Source organism: Gadus macrocephalus, chromosome 5 (genome assembly GCF_031168955.1).
Source record: "Gadus macrocephalus chromosome 5, ASM3116895v1".
In the NCBI taxonomy this organism is placed as follows: Eukaryota; Metazoa; Chordata; class Actinopteri; order Gadiformes; family Gadidae; genus Gadus; species Gadus macrocephalus.
Window position 1 is genome coordinate 14,046,899 of NC_082386.1, and position 24,181 is coordinate 14,071,079.

Sequence of the window (24,181 nt, forward strand, 5' to 3'; positions counted from 1 at the left end):
TGTAGCTTCGTTTGACTGATATGCTGGTCGGTATAAGTGGAGACTATAGAAGGGCTTCCGTACTGACCCTCATGAAGGCTTTTAATGGGTCTAGTGCAAACCCATTTTAAACCTTAACAGATATTCAATATAAGAGCAAAGGTTCTTAATAAATGGTAATGGTTTTGCAAAATGTGCATGAAGACCTGCATAGTAATGTAAAGAAAAATTGAGGCTTAGGAGATAAATCATGATAAAAAAAGCATATTTTTGATACCAATAAATACTTGCATTCATTGTTACATATCTTTACAAGAACATTAGAAAATAAATGTTGAAATAATGTTTCGAGGCTGCAGAGTTGGGCGTGCTTCTCTGATGGCTTATTATATTGATTTTATAATAGCCAATTATAATGATACGGAACGTTTGTCAAAATGATTAAGCAACAATAAAATATAATCTATCCAATAAGGCTGCGTCTCACGGGGCAGGGTGGGGGGGAGGTTAGGGGGGGATCAGTGCAAACTGTGTACAGGCTTGCGGTGTGAAAACGATCCAAATTGCTGGCTCCCGCATTTTTTCAACACATACAACCAGTGGCATTTGAACGTCAATTCACGGATGAATCATAGCGTGTTCTAAAGCAGATAAACTACTTTGATGTGAAATAGGTAGAGGAAGAGAGAGTTAGAGGTAGGGAGGAGAAGAGAGGTAGAGGTAGAGAGAGAGGTAGAGAGGGAGAGAGAGAGGGGGATAGAGAGAGTGAAAGAGAGAGAGGGAAAGAGAGAGATGTGCTGGAGGTGGGATCTGCAGGAGCTCAGTGTGAGAGCTGGTTTCAAAGAAAGGTTTTTGCCTACTAGTCCACCCAAGTTTTCTCCCACCTAGCCCACCTCACCGCGAAAAGCCCACAAAATGACATGTCATTTCCCGACACCTAAGTCTGTGTTAAAACACGCCGCACGTTGGTACAACGCAGTACACCCTATCGTATCCACAGACCCTATTCTAAATTCAACACAAGATTTGCAGGGTCTTATGGCAAATATATCAATGTCTTGTCAAGCACAGAAACACTGGGAGGCAAACGTCTAGTCTGTCGTCTGTTCGGAGGCATTTCCCAATCAAGACCCTCACAGGCACCGAAGAGCCCTGACTTTGGAGCGAAGGAAAAAAATATGAATGTAATTTCAAAGAACACCAAGCCTAAAGCTGTGACACAACTTGAACTTTGGAACGGGACGGGGGAAGCCGTGCATGAAGAGGCTTACTGCAACGATGGGAAGGAAGGGGACTCGGGGGGGCAACGTGGTTGCTGGTCCTCGCTTTCTGTAGCGAACTTGGGCCAGGATTTTGTAGGCTATGTAATGACACCCAAAAAGCGGTCGTAATTATTGCACCTATTGAAAACAGAATGTATGTTTGTGTGTGTGTGTGTGTGTGTGTGTGTGTGTGTGTGTGTGTGTGTGTGTGTGTGTGTGTGTGTGTGTGTGTGTGTGTGTGTGTGTGTGTGTGTGTGTGTGTGTGTCATTTTTTGTGCTGTTTATGTGTATCGTCACATCGTTTGTATCACAAACAACTAGAAAGTAAACATTTAGGCAACTTCCATAGGTTGAAAACGGAGGCAGAGAGAGCTAGACAGATCGTGTGATTGTGCGTGTGTTTAGGTGTGACGTGCATGAGAAGGATGAGTGTGTCTGCATTGAAATGCAGAGTGCCAGCTTTAGACTGAAGCACAAAAATGAACAATTTCACCCTCAGCGAGAAACACCACCAGCTGTGACAGCTTAACACACACTTCATGCTGACAACCACTGAAAGACACACACTTCAAGTTGCATCCACATGCACACACTCTTCCCACTCATGTTGACACACACTAGTTTTACACTGGTGCCAACAAGCACGCGCACACGCACATGCACACACATGCCTTGGTAGGCCACAATGCTGATTGCCAGGCATGTCACAGTAGCTGAAGTAGCTTGACAGAAGAACAGAGAAACATTTCCTTTTGCCGGCAACAGCCTTCCTATGCACTGCCTCCCTGGCGCTTGCTCTCCCTCTCTGCTGTCATATCCCTCTCTCTCTCCCTCGCTCTCTCTCTCTCTCTCTCTCTCCCTCCCTCCCTCCCTTTATCTCAGTTCGCACACTTTCACTATACCTTCCAATTCACCTCAGCTTCTCCATTTCCTGTCTTTTAGCCATTCCCTCTGTCTCTCTCTCTGCCGATTCATTTCTATTATTACTTTGTGATGTTTTGGAGATTAACATTTTGAACACAGTGTGTGTGTGTGTGTGTGTGTGTGTGTGTGTGTGTGTGTGTGTGTGTGTGTGTGTGTGTGTGTGTGTGTGTGTGTGTGTGTGTGGAGAAACATAGTGCTGACCCATGCATTCCTTGGCAGAGTAGATCTTGTGGGCTGTATTATGGCACGTAATGAGAGGCCGTAATTATTGCACAAAAAGAGGATCTGAGTTTAATGTCTTCTTATCTATGGTGATCCTCCACTAGAATTATTAGTGTCTCTAATACATTATACATTAGGAATACAATACCAATAAGAGGAAAAGGTATAATACGCTTGTTGTAGAATATTACTGTGTAAGAAAACAGTACTATCTTCCTATATTCCATCCGCAAACTGCATATATGCATGACATGTATGAACAATTCTCTATTCTCTATAGATTCTATCTCTATATAGACAATTCTAACAACATTTTCCAGAAAACACTTCTTCTAATGTCTTCAGCATGCTTGTAAGCAGGGACTGAGAATGCAAATACATTTCATGTTTTTTTTTTACAGGCCTTAGGGACATAGTGGAACCGGTTCAGAATGAACCACAGTTTTATGGTTGGCCTGACAATGAAAACGGTTGCTTGTCAAAGACGGTACTCACTTCAATAAAATCTCAGACCGGCTTTACTCTTCACTTATCAAAGTGGATAAACAGGCGGTGATTCGTTTTTTTGCCTTCAGTATTCAATTCAAGGCATGATCAATTGATTGGCAGTGGCGGCCTTTTGGATAGCATTTTAGGAAAGGAGATGCAAGATATTGGAAAACTCTCATTCCGGGGACCCAATGATTCTTAACGCCGACTGCTGCCCGCCGTCTCCGGTTCTCCCGCCGTTCCGCAGTCGATATCTTTTAAAAGGGGCTCATGGTTCCTCGTACATGTCACATTTTCCGAGCCATTTCGTTTTCTCTCTTTTGTTCAAATGGCTATTCAGAGAGACCGTACGGAGAGAAAGCTCGCTCGCTGCTGCATGCATACCAAATGAAGACACCAGGCGCACCTCAATAATTGATATCACAAAAATGGAAACAATCCCAAATTCAAAGACTTATAAAGGGGACAAGACTGGGGCTCGGGCAGTAAAGTATATCAATTGAATCTTAATTGGAGGATATAGCGACAATCAAACAGAAAACTGTGATACAAGGACAAAGGGGAATGAAAGCCCATTCCAATCTTTCTTTTCTTTGCCATGGTCCCAAACTCCTGTATGTGTGTATGCGTGTGTTTGCACGCGCGTATGTGCACACACACGCTTGTAAAATGATGCATTCGCATGCATGCATACTCAGCCAAGCAGGTGGATGAACAAAAAAAGAAACCAGGCCTGCTCTCTCACACAGAAACATGAATTATGGCCTCTGTTTTAGTGTAAGGAAGCAAGGCAAAGAGTGAAAGAGAGAGGAAGGGAGAGAGAATGAGAAAGTGTGTGTGCGAGAGAGAGGACAGAATAAGGGATCAGTACATTCCAAAGTAAAGTCCTAACATGTTGAGGTGTTATATAACAAGACACACAGAGACACACACCCACACAGCTGAACTTTTTAAGTGTTGTTTGCCATGTCGTGTCTTTTTGTACTCTCCACCAGGTGGAAGCACACCAGAGTGAGACCATAACAGTTAAAGTGCAACACATGTGGGAATTCCATGTAGAGTGGCTTTCAAAAAGGTCAAAAACTCTTGAATGCTGGTCAAGTTCTGGTCGGTTGGTCAGTTGGTTGGTGGATACGGACCAAATTAGCATTGCTCGGAAAATCGCTGGTGTCTCTTTCATAAGGAAAAGCTTGTTTTTGGGTGATTTTTTAGCTATATTGTGTTAGACCTAACATTAATTATGAATATTAATAATAGTGAAGGCTCCGTAGTTTCTGTTTTAGTAATCATATGGTAAAGTTAAGGTAGGCTGCTCATCGAAACTTAATGAAGAGTTTCTCTGCTCCAAACGTATTGATACCAAAGAAGTCGTCGGTCTGGCACTAGTATTTTATCATTAAAAAAAGACGAAAAGCGTGTCAAGAGTAAAGTAAATGAATCTATGTAGGCGTAACACCGAAAATGGGGCATAAGTTATAATTTTTTCATGTTGTCTGCCATTCTCAATCAACTTTTTCTCAATCAACAACAAAAACATAAAATCTAATCTTCCGACGTGTGATCTACTACTCCGTGGCTCGTCGGGTGTGTGACCCGTTTTATACCGAGGCTCTCCCGTAATCCAAGACGGACTCAGACCAAGTGTGGATCTGAAGACAACTGACCTTCTCCAAACAGCAATTGCGTGATATTTAGGCTAGCAGGTTGAGTAGAATACAGTGTGGCAGAGAAAAGAAATCTGGAGATAACGTGCAGATTTCTTTTTCCGATTAGCATAGAGTTGGTCGGATTTCAGTTGAACAAGATTTTATAACATTTTATTTGATCAGCCCTAGAAAATTTACTTGGTGTTTCTCTTACTTTTGGTCCCAGTTGGAGACCTTCTACTTAATTGTATAGAGTATTGACCTATAGCAGTAGACTGTAATAGATTGGAACCATTGCCAAGAGACTTAAATAACACCAAGGTTGTTTGTTCACTTAAAACAAAAACACTCAGGTCACAGTAGATATCGAAGAGTAAACAAACACTGAAACGAATCCTTCGGGACAATACCACATGAAGTGAAACACCGGTTATTGCAAATGCTCTTTCTAACACAGAGGATCGATTTATAACAAAACGGCTGACTTTTCTCTCTTTTTTGGGTATGATGTCTGCCATGCAGTTTGAGGACGCATCTTGAAATTGCGTGGGGGATCTAGTTCTTGTGTGAGTATCATTGTAATGTCCTAATACATAGTCCTTTTGCGTGAATAAAAACAATGTCATCACGCCTCTAGCCATGTTCTGATGTCGATTTTAACCTTAAGTGTTAAAAGTCTGCACGGAGAGTGCATGATTGGTGCGTTGAGACCAGTGTTTGGGCCAAATGGTGACTATAAATACCCTGGTCGTGCTTGGACTTCAAGCACGGTACATCAATGCCACTATACTGGAGGCTTCAGTGTGCCTTTTAGACTATGCCCAAACACACAGAGGCACAATTACACACACACACACACACAGAGCTACACACTTTCATCTGTTTTCCCTTGCTCTCTCTGCGAATAGGTCATGGAGCAGGAGAAGACTGGCGATTATAGGCGGGCCTATATAGGTGTGCTGGAGGTGCAGAGGATAGTCTACCAGGGACAGGTGGTTTTGAACACCTTGCTTATTCTTTAATGCGGGGCCAGAGGCCCACAGTCCTGTTTTAACAATTTTGTTTCCATATATTCAAATTTTGCTTTAGTAGTTTAAGGTCAGCGCAGGGTTCTTCCGCCCAGAGTCTCCTTCCACCCAGAGTCTCCTTCCCCGCTTTGTTTGGTTTTCCGTGTCCTCTTTCTGTGTATCGTTGTTCACTTTAGTTGTTTTCGTTGGAGGGAATACAAATATATTGTTGACGTGGGGATTTGTTACCGGCTGGCTCATGCACACCAGCCAGTGAAGGGGCTGTAGCGCGCACACGCACACACACACACACACACACACACACACACACACACACACACACACACACACACACACACACACACACACACACACACACACACACACACACACACACATCCTTCATTGAGATAGAAAGTGGAGTTAATGCAGCAATTATAGCACTAATGGCACCAGCTGGAATTTTTGTCTAAATACCCAGCAATTCAGTCAGGCATATCTAGCCGACGGAGCATCTATGATACACAAAGCTTTAGTAGGTATATTACAGAACAATACTAGACAAAGGGGAATTTTCCTCCGAAAATATGTGTTTTAAATAATAATAGGTATGCTGGAGCTTGAGTTTCCCAACCTTGCCAAACATATGCAGGGCATTAACACCTCAACCTTCTGTTCGACCGGCGGGGAGAGCTTATGACACAGACGAAGGATCCCGATCAATACAGAGATATGAGATTCGTTGTTTGTTCATTTTATCATGGCAGCGTGGCCGGAAGGACCTGTGTGCTTCTCCTCAACTCTTGAGTTGTTTGAATGCAACGCTCATACTGAAAGAGAGATTGAAAGAAACAATACATTTTGTGTGTGTGTGTGTGTGTGTGTGTGTGTGTGTGTGTGTGTGTGTGTGTGTGTGTGTGTGTGTGTGTGTGATGGCCATATACCCAGCCACATAGTAATGCGGGTCAGTAATAATTCCTATATTGATGCTATTGCTTATTAACTCCTGGCCTAATAAACATCATTCATAAAGCATCACATGTAAATATAATGCATGACCCATAGCTTTTGTTTCATATCGCATTCTCATAACTGTAATTCAAGTATTGCCGTGTTAAGGAATATTGCCAGCTAAAACACTTAAGATATTTTAATAAAACGTCTAACATTGATTTGCTATTAATTTCAGGACAGATTTTTCCGATATTTGTAATATTCTACTGGAATTTGTCACTTGCTGTCGTGTCAGGCTCCCGCGGTCGGCTCCAGTGTGCAATTTTCCTACATTACCCAGAATTACTTTTGCCAGCAGCTCTGAACAATAGGAGGCAACATTCTAGGATGGTACTAATACATTTCATTTATGAATCAATTGTTTTACAATGATAGGCATAACAGGCCATAATAATCCTTGTGAAAGCTATTGAGATTGTATAGAAAGCTCAAGAATATGCCACATGGGCGATCAAATTTCCACTATCCCTTCGTGAAAACCGACGCAGGATTAGAGAGCTGGGGGCTCGGCAGAGATAGCTAGCCAGGCAACGCTAACTTTAGCTTGGCCAGTGGTGCATTGTAGAACACTCAATGGCAGTTTGTTGATGCTGTTCCCCTCGCTTTAGGAGAAAAACTCTTCGTCCGAAACCGCCATGCAAAATATTTTAGACTGTAGTATTACATTAACACATGCCTTATTTGACATCAGTTGTCATTCATTCTAGGTTATGGTACAATTAAGGTGTTAAAAAACCTTTTCATTATTTGGTTTGTCGTAGAATAGAAATATCCCCCATGTTTATTGAATGGGGGGAGGAATTTATGGCAGATGTCATGAATGTCTGCAGTTTGAATTATGTTCTGTTATATTTCATCCCAGTCTTATTTTTGGGTTAGAACAGTATACACCAATTAATTATGTTCTGCTCCATTTTTTGTTCATATGAAATTTGGAGTCAATAAAACTCTTATTCCACCCTAGAGCAAACAGCTATATCTCTATCTCTATATATCTAGATAGATATAGATAGGAATTTATAGATATATTATTATTTTGTATTCATTATCATGATTGAATATGCATTGATAATCAAAAACAAATATCCTCTGGCATCTCTTCTCTCTTGCTTTCGTTCTGACGTATGTGGGATGCTGAGAGGATCGAGGGTGGATGCCGAGCCACTGGAACTTGGGAGCTACATACAGGGTAAGCTGAAACTGACGAGGAGGAGCAGGAGGATATTGATGTGGCCATAGGCTCTGAGCAGGTAGGGAGACCAAGTGCACGCCAGGAGCAGCAATTGAGAGAACTTTAACACAAGTTCCGTCTTCTCCAGGTGGAGGCACAGGCCGATACTTCTCCTTGCCTGGAGCAATCTCGCACCGGACTCTCATGGACCCAAGGCACAAGACCTAAGCAGTCCTCAGTCTGCTTCCCAGGAGTTACTTTTTCATGTATACTCACTTGCCGGCCCTATTTCCATTGACCACTGATCTGGTAGTCATTGCCTTTTAAATGCCTTTTTTAAAGAACCAAGGCTTGAGGAGTTGACTGATTTTGACAATGTTGAACGTTTCGTAATAAAATTCGAACGGCTCAGGAAGGATAAAGTTGGCCCTGCAGAAGGGAGCAAGTCAGGCAATGACTCCTTACTAGTAGTCACAGAGTACGCTACCAGGTACACTGAGGTTTTCCCCCTGAAAATGACCAAGGTCAAATCCGTTGCCTTGTGCCTAGTAGAGCTCTTTGAAAGGGTAGGATTTCCCTTTGAGATTATCACGGACCAAGGCATAAATTTCATGTCTAATTTTCTGAGGGGGACGTACACCAGTTGTTGGGAATTAAGGGCTTAAGAACTACTCCCTACCATACATAAACAGATGAGGTAACAGATGAGGTTGATTGAAAGAACATTTCAATCAAACTCTGATGCAAATGCTTAGGAAATGTTCCCCAGGACTCTAGCAGGTTCCCTTTCAAACTGCTCAATGGCCATGAGGTATGGGGACCTCGGACTATGCTATCCACATGAGTGAGTGGAGAAGACAAGTTATCCTGCCCTGGGGAAACTAGCTGAGGGCTAACTACACCAGACGACTTGGTATTACTAGACCCGCCGGGAAATGGGCTTTGAACATGGACAGAAAGTTCTGCTGATGCTCTCCTCAGAAGATGGCAAGGTACTGGTCGAATGGCAAGGTCCCTTCCAGCTAACCCGCTAGCTTAGACATACAACATATGAGATCTCAACTTCTGGTCAGGGTTCCTCATATGAATCTCCTAAAAGAGTGGACACCATGTCCTGTGAAGAACAGTGAGGTCCTGTTCATCAAGAGAGTGCAAACTGAGGAAGAAGCTGTTGAGCAGTACATTCCAGTTCCAACCTCCTCTTCCCTTGCCTTGGACCACCTCCCAGGAAACCAGCTGTTCAAGGTGAGAGCATGTTTTGATCCAGATGTGTTACAGTAGAACCCTTGTTGTGCTGCTATGCTTGTAGATGGCATGTAATTAAAAGGTAAGGCACCAATAAGACGTTTGAGTCACAGGATCCAAGAGAGTCTCCTGGTGGCCATGAGGAAGGAAGCAGACCTTCTGTTAGCAATGGGAATCAGTGTCAACCACTAACAAGAAGTGAGTGGAGGAATTCAATCGTTTGGAGGTGAAATCTGGTTCTGTATTGTCTTTTGTTACCTGAATAATATCTCAATGTTTGACTCATACCCAACTGCCCACATCGATCATCTCAGGAAAGGCCAAATTCGTAACCACTATTAACCTACGCAACTGCCTTAGCAAACGACCTGGTGAATTGACTGCATTCAGACAGCATTGGGACTGTACTGCTCTGCCCTTTGGGTAGCATTGCACACCGGCTACCTTTCAGAGGCGTACTATTTCGATTTTGGACCTGCTATCATATTTTTGGACTTTTCAGAAGCTGACTATCATATTTTGCCTGGATGCCTATTTTATTCACAGCACAACATTGAGTGAATATCTGAAGTGTGTTGGAGTGATCCTTGCCCATCTACAGACAGCCGACCTGAACGTCAACCCCAAAAACAGAAACTGGGCGAGTATCTGGGCTATGTGATTTTGAATAGAGACATCAGGACCCAATTCAGAAAGTCCAAGAAAACCAGTCCTGTCCACTTTCTCAGTCAGAGATCCAGCTGAAATCCTTCATCTGAATGCTTCTAACCCTACCAGAGAGGACCCAAAAACAACATTCAGCTTCAGCGGATGGAGGAAGGGGAGCAGACTTTTCAAAACATCCAACAAGCACTCAGTAGGAACCCAGTCTTGCGTAGCCCGGACTTTGGACAGAACTGTTCACTGCAAACAGATGCCTCATCTTATAGCCTTCCTCAGCCGGAAGCTATTTCCCTGTGAGGCTGGCTATTCCACTGTGGAAAAGGAATGCATGGTTGTTAAGTGGGCTCTGGACTTCAAATACTACCTCTTGGAATTGTCTGGCTATCCCAGCGTGACGCCAGAGGAGGGGGCATAAGTGACGGCATACCCAACCGTACGGTCATGGAGGTCGGCATTAGGTTAAGTTATTAGTTGTATATTAGAGGATTTCTACACCAATAATTCATAATGCATTGCACACAGGAAAACCAAATAGTGACAATGCATAGCTCTTGTGTCAAGTAGTATTCTCATACAGTGAATCAAATCATGAAATAATAGTTTATTCAAGGAAATGTTAGGCACATTCTTGTTTTGTAATAGGAAATAGAGAGTACTTTTCTTTAATTGGCTGTATGGTGATCTAACTTGTAATTGAGGTTATAAATGAATGCTTGATGTTCTGTTCAACCCCTATTTTCGTTCTTTGGTTTGTCCTAGACCACCACATACATATCCCCATGTTTGTCTAGTGGGGTGAGTCATTTATGGTAGAGGCCATGACTGTCTGCAGTTTGAATTATGTTCTGTGATATTGTACCAACAATTCTTCAGCCATTAGCTATGTTCCATAACATTTTTTGGTCAGTTATAATTTGAGTCCCCTCACAGTGTGCGTGTGTGTGGGTGTGGGTGTTTTCATGTGTGGGTGTCAGCATGTACCTAAATAATCAGCTCTTGCTGTGAGCAAAGGCACCTATTGCAATCCTTGTCTACTGAGGTGCAGTACACACACACACACACACACACACACACACACACACACGATTATTATCATAAATGGCTGAGAGGCATAAATAAGCCGCAGCAGATGTGAACGCTCTCTGCCACCCACCTGCGCCACACTCAGACAGAAACAGAGACAAACACACACAGACACACACTCACATGCACAGCGTAGCTGCCCAGAGCAAAAGGTGGTTTGTTTTGGTTTCCGATAGCTGGTGGAAAAAGGGGCAATGTATGACCGATAAACAAGCCTATTCATCTCGCTTGCGCCATCTCGCTCTTTCACTCTCTCCCCATCCCTCTCTGCACGTCTCTTCTCCGTCGTTTTGTCAGCTCTGCAGGAGTCTAAACAACGATAACAAATAGCCATATCATCTCTGACTGGTACACAAGCCACATGTAGGAGCCTGGCACATGCAAATGCATTTACACACATGCACAGACAGCGTCAAATTTAATCCTCTTTTTAAAAAACTAAATTGCCTTAAATATGTGTACGTGTGAATCAGCTTTGGCAGTATGTGTACATCTGCTTGGTAGCGATTTAACTGTCCCAGGTGCAACTACTAGTTCATGTGCTTAGATTTGTTTTTTTAATCCACAAAAAAAAGGAAGGAAGGAAGCGCTACTAAAATAACTAAACATCTGTTCCTATTTGAGCCACCAGTTAACATTATTAAACATACCAATTCATATAAAACCAGATATGCCAAATGCCACCACTAGATACAACTAGCCTAAACGTGGCCTTTTCACATGTGCACACACACACACACACACACACACACACACACACACACACACACACACACACACACACACACACACACACACACACACACACACACACACACACACACACACACACACACACACACATATAGAGGAATGCAAAGAATTTCCTCCCTTATTTTGTTGAAAGTGAGAGAGTGAAAGAAAGAGTGTATGAGGAACGAAAATAAAAGTCCGGAAAGGGGGAGAGGGAAAATATGTGGAAAGAAAGAAAGAGCACACACACACAAATCCGTTTGTTTTCAGCTTTCTAATTTATTTTTTCTTTATACTCTCATCTTCAGAAGTTTTCTATTATCCATTTATGCTTTCTGGAGTTGATCGTTTGGTAACAAATGGAGGCTTTTTGCACATAGAAAACCACACACAGACATGCACACACACCAGGAGTTTGGAAGATAATTTATTAAGGGTGTGTGAAGTCCTTTTTTTAATAACCTTAACCCTAACCAAGATAACTGCAATGTGCAATGTATCCCAGTGGCAGCAGTGGGATCAAAGTCATATCTTTAATCAACTGGCAAAAATAACAAACCCAAACAAAGACCTGGTCTTTAACAACATTATGACCAAAACCTCCTTCTGAAGACAACTGAAATAATTTAAGCCAAAAAGTATCACCCCAAACTGATGTTATTCTTCAAAAATATGAATAATATAAAACGGCTTGTCAGAAAAAAGTGAATTTATACATGCAGAATGATTACTTTCAAATATGTTTTATCAGCCAGCACAGACTAGAAAACCTCAGAGAGTGTTATGTTTAACGGAACTTCCCTTTATGTAATCGTTACCAAATTGTCATGACAACACAGGAATCAGGACATTCACAGCATTCCATGCATTCTTTGTTGGGAGTTTTGTGTGGCCGGACACATACACACCCTCACACACACTCAAATGACTAACACATACACGAACATTTGAACAAATGTTTACACATATGCATACTCACACAATCATGCAAAGACAAACAGTATTATTACGTTGTAAGCCCTGAGCAGGCGCACACACACACACACACACACACACACACACACACACACACACACACACACACACACACACACACACACACACACACACACACACACACACACACACACACACACACACACACACACACACACACACACACAGCATAATCTTTTAATGATTATGAGGCACAGTACACAACAATTACACTTGCTAACAACTCTAAACACTCAACACTTGAGACTCTGTATTTGAGCTTGAACTCAGAATACATCTCTACAAACCATATCTCAATTTGAATGTAAGACATTGCGTTAAATGTATCCATATGCCTATGTTGAACTGAAATATTTTCTACTGTTTCTCTGTGAACATTACACGTCCTAATGGTTCAGGACTACTTTGTATCTTCCTTCTGCTGCTGTTTGGTTATGTACTTGAACAAGTTTATTTACACAGCCTTTATTTAATTGTCTTTGTTAAAACCACAACAATCCTTTCTGTGGCATGTCTGCCTAGAACTAGCACTGATACACTGCCAATCCTTGGATTAAAGCCTGAGGAATCTTAATACCCCAACATAAGCATCATTAAGAGGAGGGTATTATTTAAACAGGTTGTACCTTGTTTGGAAAACCATTTGGCTGTCCTTTTTTTGAGAAGCTTATCGCATGAGGTAGAGCGGGTTGCCTTGTAACCGTAGGGTTGCTAGTTCAACCCCCGGCTCCTCATTGCTGAGTGTCGCCTTTCATATGGTTGACGCCACCCTCGGTTTAGGAATATGTGCATTTTGTAAGTCGCTTTGGATAAAAGCATCTGCTAAATGCCCAAACAAATATGTCAAATATCAATCTGTGCCAGGTGAAATGTCCTGACTTAGTTTTGTGATGTTACTATCAATGAAATATGTAGGTAAATAATCAATATTTACGTGTTATTATTCCATACAAATTAAGTCTATAGAACTTCCAAGATGGAGTTACATGCTAGCTTTTTAACTCATAGGTCCAGTTAGACATGCAGACACTAAAGACTATTTTTCCTGGGAATGGAATTTGCTATGCTTGCATTACAATTTTTGGCTTCATGTCGTCTTACAGATTTCTAAGCTCCACCATGTGCTGAAACACTGAAAAACATAATGAGGCCAACATTCACATTCCCATCCACCCACCGCCATTAGAACAGCAACGGGAAAAACAAGCGCATAGGAACGAAGGTAAAGTAACTTCACTTTAGAACACACACACACACACACACACACACACACACACACACACACACACACACACACACACACACACACACACACACACACACACACACACACACACACACACACACACACACACACAGTATATTGGTGTTTTACAGCACACAAACATACATCCGTTCCCGCTAAAGAAGCAAAAAACAATCTTTCAAAAACAGTGGAGATTTATTATGAATCAAGTTTAAATGAAACTAGAAGTGGATCATCAATCCCAGACGGAGTGTATGGAGAGCGGCTGTGACGTCCACCAGTTGTGTACGCAGCACACCAATAGTAGTACGATAATGGAATAGTCAAGCATTTTCTGCCGCATGCCTCCTTCATCTACAGCATTCTAGGGGTCCTTGTATCTGAGAGTTTAGTCTACTCCTCCTGTGTCACAGAGTTAAGACACTCACTGTAGTCGTGGTGTAACTATCTAACCAGCCAAACCAATTCGCCTCAGTTTCTGTAACATATAACTTAAATAACTGTCTTGACGTCTTTCGGAAGTGTCGACGTCTTTCGGACGTGTCTACGTTTTCGGATGAGCTAAAGCTAAAGAATATCTGCACATCTCACTGTTGTCAGGGGCTGCAGCCAGATAGAAATGGTTGCTGCTTATCTCACCAAAATCGACCGTGTGTTGTCCAGACCGGTGTCTGTGAGATGGCTTGCTGGGTGCATGGGTGATTGGAAAAGGAGTAATTGTGTAAGACTTGTTCATTTGTGATTTGGGCTTTCAGTCTCTCTCACTCTCTCTCTGCATTTAATGTGCCCATTCATGTGCACAGGTGCGTGGCAGCATTGTAATACATTTGTGTTGGATAGTTTAATGGAGGTCTATTTTATGCAAATCTAAAGCTGATGTGTTTTTGTTTTTTTGGTTTTAAACAAGGTCTTTCAAAAAAATGGTGGGATGTGCGCTCTGCTTAAAAACCAGTGGGACGGCGAGACATGAAGGGAAATACAACGGAGACGGGAATCATCACAGGAAAAGGGAGAGTGCAGTCTGCAGTAAGTTTCTGGGCGAGGGATCACACATCAACAGTGAACACTAAAACAGTCAGGCAGGAAGTGGGGAAGGCCCGCAGACGGTGTTAAACAATGTTGACAACTGCAAAGAGTGGCCATGACCCTGGCGGTAAGAAAGATGGCGGCTTCTGAAGCTGTAACTCCTCGCTGTAAACAATGGCACCAGTCAGCGGAGCTAGGTTCAGACGGACGGCCCAGGAGATAAAGTAGAAAGGAAAAAAAGGAGGCACACCTTCTATTTGTCGCAGGGCTGTCTTGCAGCTGTCCAGCGAGGGGAACTGGAACGGGTTGGCGCACGTGCGCAAGGCATGGCAGACACACCGGCCATCTTGGATGTTGCAGCCGGTTATCAGGTTCTCGCTGCAGGGCTCAAATCCAAGCAGTTGGCCCTCCTCCCAGTCTTCATCTGCCAATAGGAGAACAGAATACACCAATTAGGGAGCTTGCCAGAGGGGTGGTTGCACCTTTCCCCCCCCTCCGAACCCCTCAATATTATTTCAACGCCCCCGAAATAGAAATAACACTTCAGTTTGATTAGTGGCTGGTCGTCCAATGTAACAAATTGCATGGTTGCAGCCTGCCCCACTAGTTTCATGCCAATTGAATTATTATTTTACTCCTCTTGTGTTTCACACCTACATTTTCAAGTGTTCTTCTTTATCAAAGGCGTTATGTGTGTGAAGTCTGAGCTAGGCGCAGTCTGTAGTTCAATGCACTTTACCTGGCCCCACGCTGAGCTATATATTTGCATTTTGGGCTACGCTTCATGCATTCAACAAGCCGAAAAGCAAATACTGAAATGAAGAGGCATTGAAGGCCCTGAGCAACAACAAAAACAGATATTTGTGTCAGTGTAAAGGTTATGGGGTTGAGTAAAGTGACAGCTCTCAGACTCTGCGTGTCAGGTTAGCCTCTTCGGTTCAGGTTGAAAAAGTTTTGGACAGACAGCTGACCCCGCTATCTCTTCTCAAGCTTTCAGGCAACGTGGATGTTCCTTTCTGACATTTGTGTGTGTGTGTGTATGCGTCTATGAGTGTGTGTGTGTGTGTGTGTATGCGTCTATGAGTGTGTGTGTGTGTATGCGTCTATGAGAGTGTGTGTGTGTCTATGAGTGTGTGTGTGTGTATGTGTGTGTGTGTGTGTGTGTGTGTGTGTGTGTGTGTGTGTGTGTGTGTGTCTCTTGTCATCAGGGTAGCAGCAGAGCAGAAATGTGTTTACCTATTTCAAGGCCTTTCCCTAGAGTGTGCATGTCAAATGCTTCAGCATGCACACATGCACAGGCCAACTTGCAATCCCCTACCCCCACCTGAAAGAAAAAGTGGCCGCATTCTGACTTCTTCTAAATGTTCCACCTGCAGACTCTCTCTTCCTCTTGTCCTCCCCCCCCCCCCCCCCCTCCCCCCCCCCCCACACACACACACATTAGTTTCCAACCTCAAGGTAATTTGCATAATTTGTGGTTCAGATCATAAATATGTATCCTGTCCTTTGGTCTTGGGCCTGACCATATAGCAGACATATTTTTAGGACCACATGCCCATCTGATTAAGGGGAGTTGCCTCAACTTGGTACGCACCTTTCATCCCAAGAGTGATTTATACCGTGTTCCCTTCATAAAAAGGGTTAAAAATGTCCTGCGTTTTCCTGAACCAATAGTAGAACATGTTAACAATCAATAATCAAATAATCATCAATGATTAATAACATACAAAACGGATGTCTTTTTTCGGCATAAGTTTTATTCAAACAAATTCCACAGCCACATTCGTTTTTTGAAACACTGATTCTTGAAAACCACAAGCCTCTCACTCGAAATGGCTGCTCTTGACCGCCTGTCCTGGGCACAGCCAAACAAAACAATGTCAAATGGGCCGCAATTACTGCCATTTCTAAACTAACAAGACAGAACAAACCAAACCAAAACTGTCAGTGAATAATTTATTTTTACTTCTTAACGGCAATTAAAAGGGTAAATGATTTATCATTAACATCCTTAGTATTATATTTGTCACATTAGCATACATGTTTGCTAGATATATTCACTCAGAAAATATTAATTCAATGTATTGTGTCCCCCCCCCCGCCCCCACCCCCCACCTGGCAGTGGAATGTAATAGGAGCCAAGAGTGAGAGATAAAGCTTTGTTATAATAATCTATCTGTGGCTGGGAATCGCACACAAACTGTCAAGATAGGGCCGTATAAATATTGTAGATGGCATAAATCTGGTACCTTAAGTCGAAAATTCAAGTGAAGGAGATCTTGAGATTATAATACAACAGAAATGGCCTTAAAAACATGTGCGACTTGCTTATTAGATGCCCACAATGCAAAGACACTTGGCTGGCGCTGTGCTTATAAATAAATAAACCTTGAGTAAAAAAAAAAAAAAAAAAGAAGAGACATCTTATTCTGAAACCAAACTGGCGCACGTTTACAATTCGATGTTCGCAGCAGAAAAAGAACCCCTGGGGTACGAAAGCCGTTTATGAAAATGTTGAGATCCATTTCAGATTGTAATAGCAGGGGAAGGCGGCTGCAGATGGGGGACAGTAATCATACTGGCTACGTCAACTGACTTGTTGCACTTTCACCTCCTCCAAATGAGATCCCTTTGAGAGCCCTGTGTGGGTGTGGTTGTGTGTGTGGGGTTGTTGGCGTGTTTGTGTGGGGGGGGGTTGTGGGGTTGTGTGTGTGTGTGTGCGCGCGTGCGTGCGTGCGTGCGTGCGTGCGTGCGTGCGTGCGTGCGTGCGTGTGCGCGTGCATGCGTGCGTGCGTGCGTGCGTGCGTGCGTGCGTGCGTCAAACAATCTCCATCAGAAGCACGGATCATGTCATGCCCTTCAGTTCCGGATTTGCGTTCGTGAGCAAAAGTTCAAATGCTTAAAGAATGAAAACAATCTTGAATTAAAAACTAATTCCATTATTCGGTGACAACAGAAGGAGAAGATAATCAAGAAATGTTTTTTTGTTTGTCTTTGATCATAGTCTATGGAGTCAGCATTTTATCACATCTCTGTACAAACAACTCATCCCTTGGAGGGAGAATTACAAAAAAGAACACCAACCCTGTATCCCGGATCACTGAGAGCCAAATTAACTTTGAGTGTGTGGAGCTGCAGGACGCTTTGGCTTAGAGTTTATTCTGCGTTCTGTCTCCAATAACAATGCGATCTTAGTGGGCTTAGGTACAGAGCATTTATAAGTTCACCTTTACACATCCCTGTGCTAGCCAGTGATGGTCTGCCTAACGAACGGATTGATGCTGGATTTCTGCTTTAAAAGAGTTACTACATCAAAAGGCAAACTACCATCCCTGCATGGACATCATCAGACACAATTGTGGTTTCAGTTTGGGGGCGAATCACGGGACGATCAAATCAGGTGATGTCAGTTGTGATAGCTTGTACTTCATCAGATATGATTCTATCCCCCGAGATCGATTTTACTGTTGTCTGATCTTCAGTGAGTGCCATTATGTGACTCAATGAACTTTGCACCGAAATTGTTTAGTTTTTTTGCAACCAAGAAGTTAGTTCTTTAATCTCTCTGAGCCCTTCCACCCTAGAGCTCCCAAACACCAAATCAAACAGAATATATAGTTATAAATATAAACTTTGCAACCCCCCTCTGCATGCTGTGGCTTAATGAATGATGAAACGTTACCGGAAATCTTAAAATGACACAACCTTATAATCTTAAACTTAAAAATATGTGATGTTTTTCCATGGCTTTTCTGCGGATATTACCTTTCTGCTTCCAAGCAGCAGTTGAAAACCAACTAACCTCATATGAGGAGGACCCTCTTTCAAACAAGATTTCCAACTTTCACACAGAAGGCAAGGCACCATCCAAATAATTTAAACTCAGTAGGGATTTGTGATGGAAGTTTCTATGCTTTATTCTTATTTTTGCATTTGCCTTCCATCTATCGGGCCAGAATCCCACGTCAACCACATTCCCTATCTAAATCTAACATAGAAAATGTATAGGTTGGACCTTTAGTGATGCCTTCTCAGTGGCATCCAATGGACTAATCAGAATATATAATTTTATATTTGCTGAATCCCTTTATGTTTCCATGGCAGCACTTGTTTACAGACATGTCTCAACCACATTGGAAGAGATTGATTACGTGCACTAATTACTCTTCGTATGCACACGCAAACACAGCATGTGCACAGGAACTCTTGCCCTCTGGCAATTATATGCTAGTTATGCAAAAGTTGCCCCTCCCCCGCTGACCTAATCCAGCCAATGGTGACTCGGTCCTCAGGGCATCAGCGAATCGAGTGTAAAAACAGAACTGATTGCTGGCAACTCTGAAATTACACAGGCTTGGCAGGTACATCAGAAGGCACGCAAACACACACACACACACACACACACACACACACACACACACACACACACACACACACACACACACACACACACACACACACACACACACACACACACACACACACACACACACACACACACACACACACACACGTTTTCCATTGGAATTCAAAATATGCAGAGATTTACAGACATACAGGGACTTCAGGGGTACAGGATATGCTGTCTTTTCCCCACTGTTAGGCTGCCCATGGTTTCTGGGATTAAGCAATACCTTGCCAGCTGTTTAGATCTGCTCTTGGGTAAGCTCCGTAACAGCTAGCTGCTGTACAAGTCCCAGACTGCCAACTTAGAAGAGCTATGATCCTACACCTATAGCCTAGATTGCGTATGCATGTAGCTAGAGGCTGGTTATTTTTCAGCTTGGTGTTTCATACATGGTCCATGTACAGGTGATATGGGAAGCCTGCCTCTGTAACAAACGGCGCTCTCTGACCTCTGTCTATCAGGACAAGGTCAGTGTCGGAGTGCTGTTTTAAACCACCATCGCCATTACACACACACACACACACACACACACACACACACACACACACACACACACACACACACACACACACACACACACACACACACACACACACACACACACACACACACACACACAAACTAGCATACTAAGACACTGGCGTGTCCACCACATGATTCTTGGTACATTGTTAGGGTTTATCTGTGTACACAGTAATACAGAAGAGCAAATAAAGGATTTGTACTGAAAGCTTTTTTTCACTTTCGCAAATCCTCTTATGAACACTTGCTTTCAAGTCGTGTCATTGATTGCTCCATGGTGTTCTATTCACACGGGCCTGTGCTGCTATATCAGCTTACTACCAAGTTTCATCAGTTGAACTATTTGCCTAAAAATGGTCGAGTATTTAGGCAAAAATGTATGCATTTTAAAATGCAATACAATTTAAATGTGTTGAATAAAAAACATTTTGCTGACAGTTAAAATTGCAAAAAAACGAGAGGGCTCAGTAAAGCAATAAGAAAATGTATATTATTCCTTTAGAGTTCAGAGATCATTTTCTTTTCAATTAAGTCAACAGTCAACTAATTGTCTATTCCTCATTTACTAATAGCGTTGTGATGTCACCTAAGATATCCATTTAAACAAGGGTTAGTGTTGACTAACTAACAGGAACTGAGCAATAATCATCAAGTGATATAACCATCAATTTAGAAGCTGCGTTGAATTTGAGTGCACTAGTCCATGAGCACTTAATTAGAATGAACGCCAGCCTCCCTACTTGTACTAATGCAGATCTGTATATATATATTCATATTCACTCACATTTCCTACTCTAATAATATCCTCTACCTTTCTCTCTCATGAGCAAGGCATGCATGTATCAAACCATGAGATGCAAGTCAGCCAGTGAAGCGGGAAAACTACACTAGGGACGAGCACATTGGCGCTTGAACTTCCGCCCGACGATAACAGGAGCAATGAAGGAGGCTTGGGCCTAAAAAAAAAAAAAGTTTGGTTCCTGTTGGTTGTCAGTTGAGGTCATGGGTAGGTAGGGAATTTATTTTATTTTTTTATTTTATTTTTTCCAGCGGCAGCGAATGATAGGTAGGTTGTTTTCATTTAAAAACGAGAAAATTCGCTCATCCTTGAACAGAATGAAGAGGTGCTGTACCAAAACGTAATTATAGTTTGCATCAAAAAAAAAAAAAAATGGGTGTGTTTTTTTTTATTTATTTTTTTATAAAGCTCATAAAATAATTTGGGTCGCACATAAATTGACAGGGTCGGTCGGAAACCGGAACCAAACAAAAAATTGTTTTAGGCCTTGGGTGTATCCGCGCCGGTGTACAACCCCTCCTCTGCATTCTTCGAGGAACCCTTTGCCTGATGAATAAATGAAATGGCTGACATTGATAAATAAATGGAAACCTAAATAAATCATCTGATCTTGAACAATTCTCTGTGGTTAAAAATAATATATTATTTAACTGGTAATATGCAGACGTGCCGGGAAATAATACAAGGCACTTTGCCCGTGTATTGAATCCCCACGTTTCACTGTTCACTTCCTCGAGATTAAGGACAGCTCAATTATATGAAAGTAGGAATACGGGTTAAAAAAAGTGCAAAGATATAAAGAAGAAAAGGAGGAAATTCCCTTGTACATTTGCAGCAGTATTTCTAAAATGATTTCATAATGCTTGGCAACTTTGCCTCTATTTTTTCCAAAAAGGTTTAGCATGACCATAACAACACCATTATAAAAATATTACTCAAAACTATTTTGGGATGGTCGCACGGTCCAGCATCTAAATGTGAATGAACTAGGTGGTGCAGTGCACACAATGGTCTGTTTTGTTCAGCAGTGATCGTTTTTTGATAGGTCAACAAGTGTGTAATGTAGCCTATCTCGGACATCACAATGGGTAGGGTACGGTTTCTATGAACATGTAAACCACTTCACTTGAGAAGCAGACGCCGGCGGTATTGACGCCCACACTGCTATTGTGTAGCGCCGTGCGGCCACTGATAATGTCTTTGAAAATGGGATAATAACGTGATGTTTTTATTAGATATCAAGCACTGACAGACAGTACAAAACATTGGACTGTCTAGGATTAGCAATGTATGGTCTGCAGGAACAGATATTGAGGAATAGACAACTCACAATAAAATAATAGTCTTACCACAAGCTTGTTTCGAAACTTAAGATTGACGGATAACATCTGCCGATATTACATCTTAAAATGGGTGCAAGACGTAATATGTCAACGGCTTACTGAGGTAAGCCGTTGACATTTGGTACAAGTTTCTCACGCCAATTGCACTACATACACAAGATCAGAAATGTGTATGGATAAACAAACAATTCAAAAGTCTTGTGCCTCCATTTAGATTCTAATTATATGCAAATCATTCAATGTGCATTGGCCTTTAATCAATTATAATGACCTTATTCTTTACTGTGTTGGTAGGACTGGTGAATGCCCGCTAAGGTTGGCTGTAGGCTACAACTACTCAACAGGGTTTACAGGGTTTTGAGCACACTTGAACGCTGCCCAATATGGCTGTGCATGAGAAGATCATATCTGTGTATAACTGGCAGCACGCGTCACCTGAACAAGTTGTGGCCTGATCAACCATGGCTTGGTTGGTCTGATGTGTGCCCAAAATGCCCAGTGATCCCGGGCTCCAATCACAGAAAATGTGTTCAGCAGATGTATCACAATGTGAAATCAATTCTTATCAAAGTCTTCATGAATATGCTCTATTATTTGTATTATTAGTCCTTCATTTATCCAGGTGGAAAACCATTAAGATTAAAAAATCTCTCTGCTGAAAGGGTGACCTGGCCATTATGTGTCCTCCTGTCAAGCATTTGGTTTTCCAATTAATTTTCTATGAAATCGTATTGGTCATACCTTCTTTGGCTGCACCCAGTGGAGAATCTGAATTTTCCAAGCAGCCTATTATGATTGACCCTGGCCCTTACCCACGACAAGTTGAACCTTGCGTTAAGCTAAGTAAGCAGTAAGTGTGTGTCTAATTTTGCATTCTTACCCTTGTCTCCAGATCTACTGAAAAATGTATCCAAAGCATAACCCAACAAGGTAACAATTTACCCCTCCGCCCACTGGAGTACATTCCACCTAGCATCAGACACGTTCCAAGATGCAGTGCAAGGCTGGTCTAAATTTGGACAGTAAAACTGCCACATTCTCTCCTTTTTTGTATTCTCTACCTGTGGCCGATCCTTAGTCATCGCCGTTGCAATAAAAAAGCAGGACTTTCTGTACAAATACACAGTAGTGAAGCTGGGATAACAACAGCGTAAATGTCGTTTCTGGTGTGGTCCCGAGGCTTCGTTAACACTTTCTGGAATGTCACAATCACAGGCATTTCTCAGGTGTAACCTCCAATATTGACCTTGAGAGACATTGACGACATTTGAGCAACAATAATAATTTACTAGTTTTACCTCATAATTATACATTGTGTAATGAAGTGTGCAATCCATTACATATACATGCTTTGACTGTTATTTTTTGTTCAAATTTCCTTGACACTCATACCCTTGAAGATTTCTCGGGTATTTCTCTTGTGGACATAACTCTGAAGATTACTTGGGCATCCCCTGACTGCATGAGTGAGGAATGTGCCTTATCTCCACATTACTCAGATGCTGAAAAGCCTTGCCCTATGCTGTCAGAATTCCACTGCCACATGTTATGTACTCTCTGCAAGGGTTTGAGATGGCAGAAATCACTTATTGGTTTTAGATGCTATATGTGGAAGGCTGTGCAGTCTTTCAACAACAACACAGATCCTCTGTAATGGTGAAACGGAATGAGGTTTATTTTGCGTGTGTTCTACGGCTTGCGCCTTTGCCCCTCTTCTTGTACCACTGACCTTTGACCTGTCTGTACTGTCATTAGCCTGAGCCCTTGGATTGTCAGTGCTGCTCCTTGGGCTAAGATATCTAGCAAATTGTGCATACATGGGTCATTGCGTCTTCTGTATTTCTCAGTAATTTGTCTGAGTTTCTTATAATTAGATCGTTTTCTAAAGAAGTCACTGCCTTCATGTGGATGTCAATTGCCAATTACGGTTTCCTTTTTCTTTCATGGAATTCATTGTTTTATGGAAACAGTTCTTAGGATATTCAAGTTTAATCATAATAATAAAAAAAAAATCCTTCCAGCACTTTTCAGGGCACTCAATATTGCTTTAAATATAGTGTGTGTGTGTGTGTGTGTGTGTGTGTGTGTGTGTGTGTGTGTGTGTGTGTGTGTGTGTGTGTGTGTGTGTGTGTGTGTGTGTGTGTGTGTGTGTGTGATACACTACCACACCACCCCATCCATTACCAATGTGTGGCGCCCAACTAGGCGATGCACTGCGGCTATCTTTCAACCAGAACGCTCATCTGACACCGGCTATCACAGTGGGGAGGTGAGGGATGATATAATATCCGATTCAAATCATGGAGTAATCAGGCTGCGTTGGACAGGATACCAGATGAGCAATCATCTTATTTGAATGACATGTCGTAGAGACAAGTCAAGTCATTCGGAGTAGACAAGTTTA

General features: G+C 42.2%; 1 protein-coding gene across 1 annotated transcript in view; it reads right to left on the minus strand.

Annotated features, from left to right (window-relative positions):
• The window catches only part of crim1 (cysteine rich transmembrane BMP regulator 1 (chordin-like)), a 76,158-nt gene that overhangs the window by 45,652 nt on the left and 6,325 nt on the right, over positions 1-24,181 (minus strand). The window contains exon 2 of the mRNA XM_060052583.1: positions 14,956-15,129. Coding sequence (XP_059908566.1) covers positions 14,956-15,129 — 174 coding nt within the window. The remainder of the gene's footprint in view (positions 1-14,955; positions 15,130-24,181) is intronic.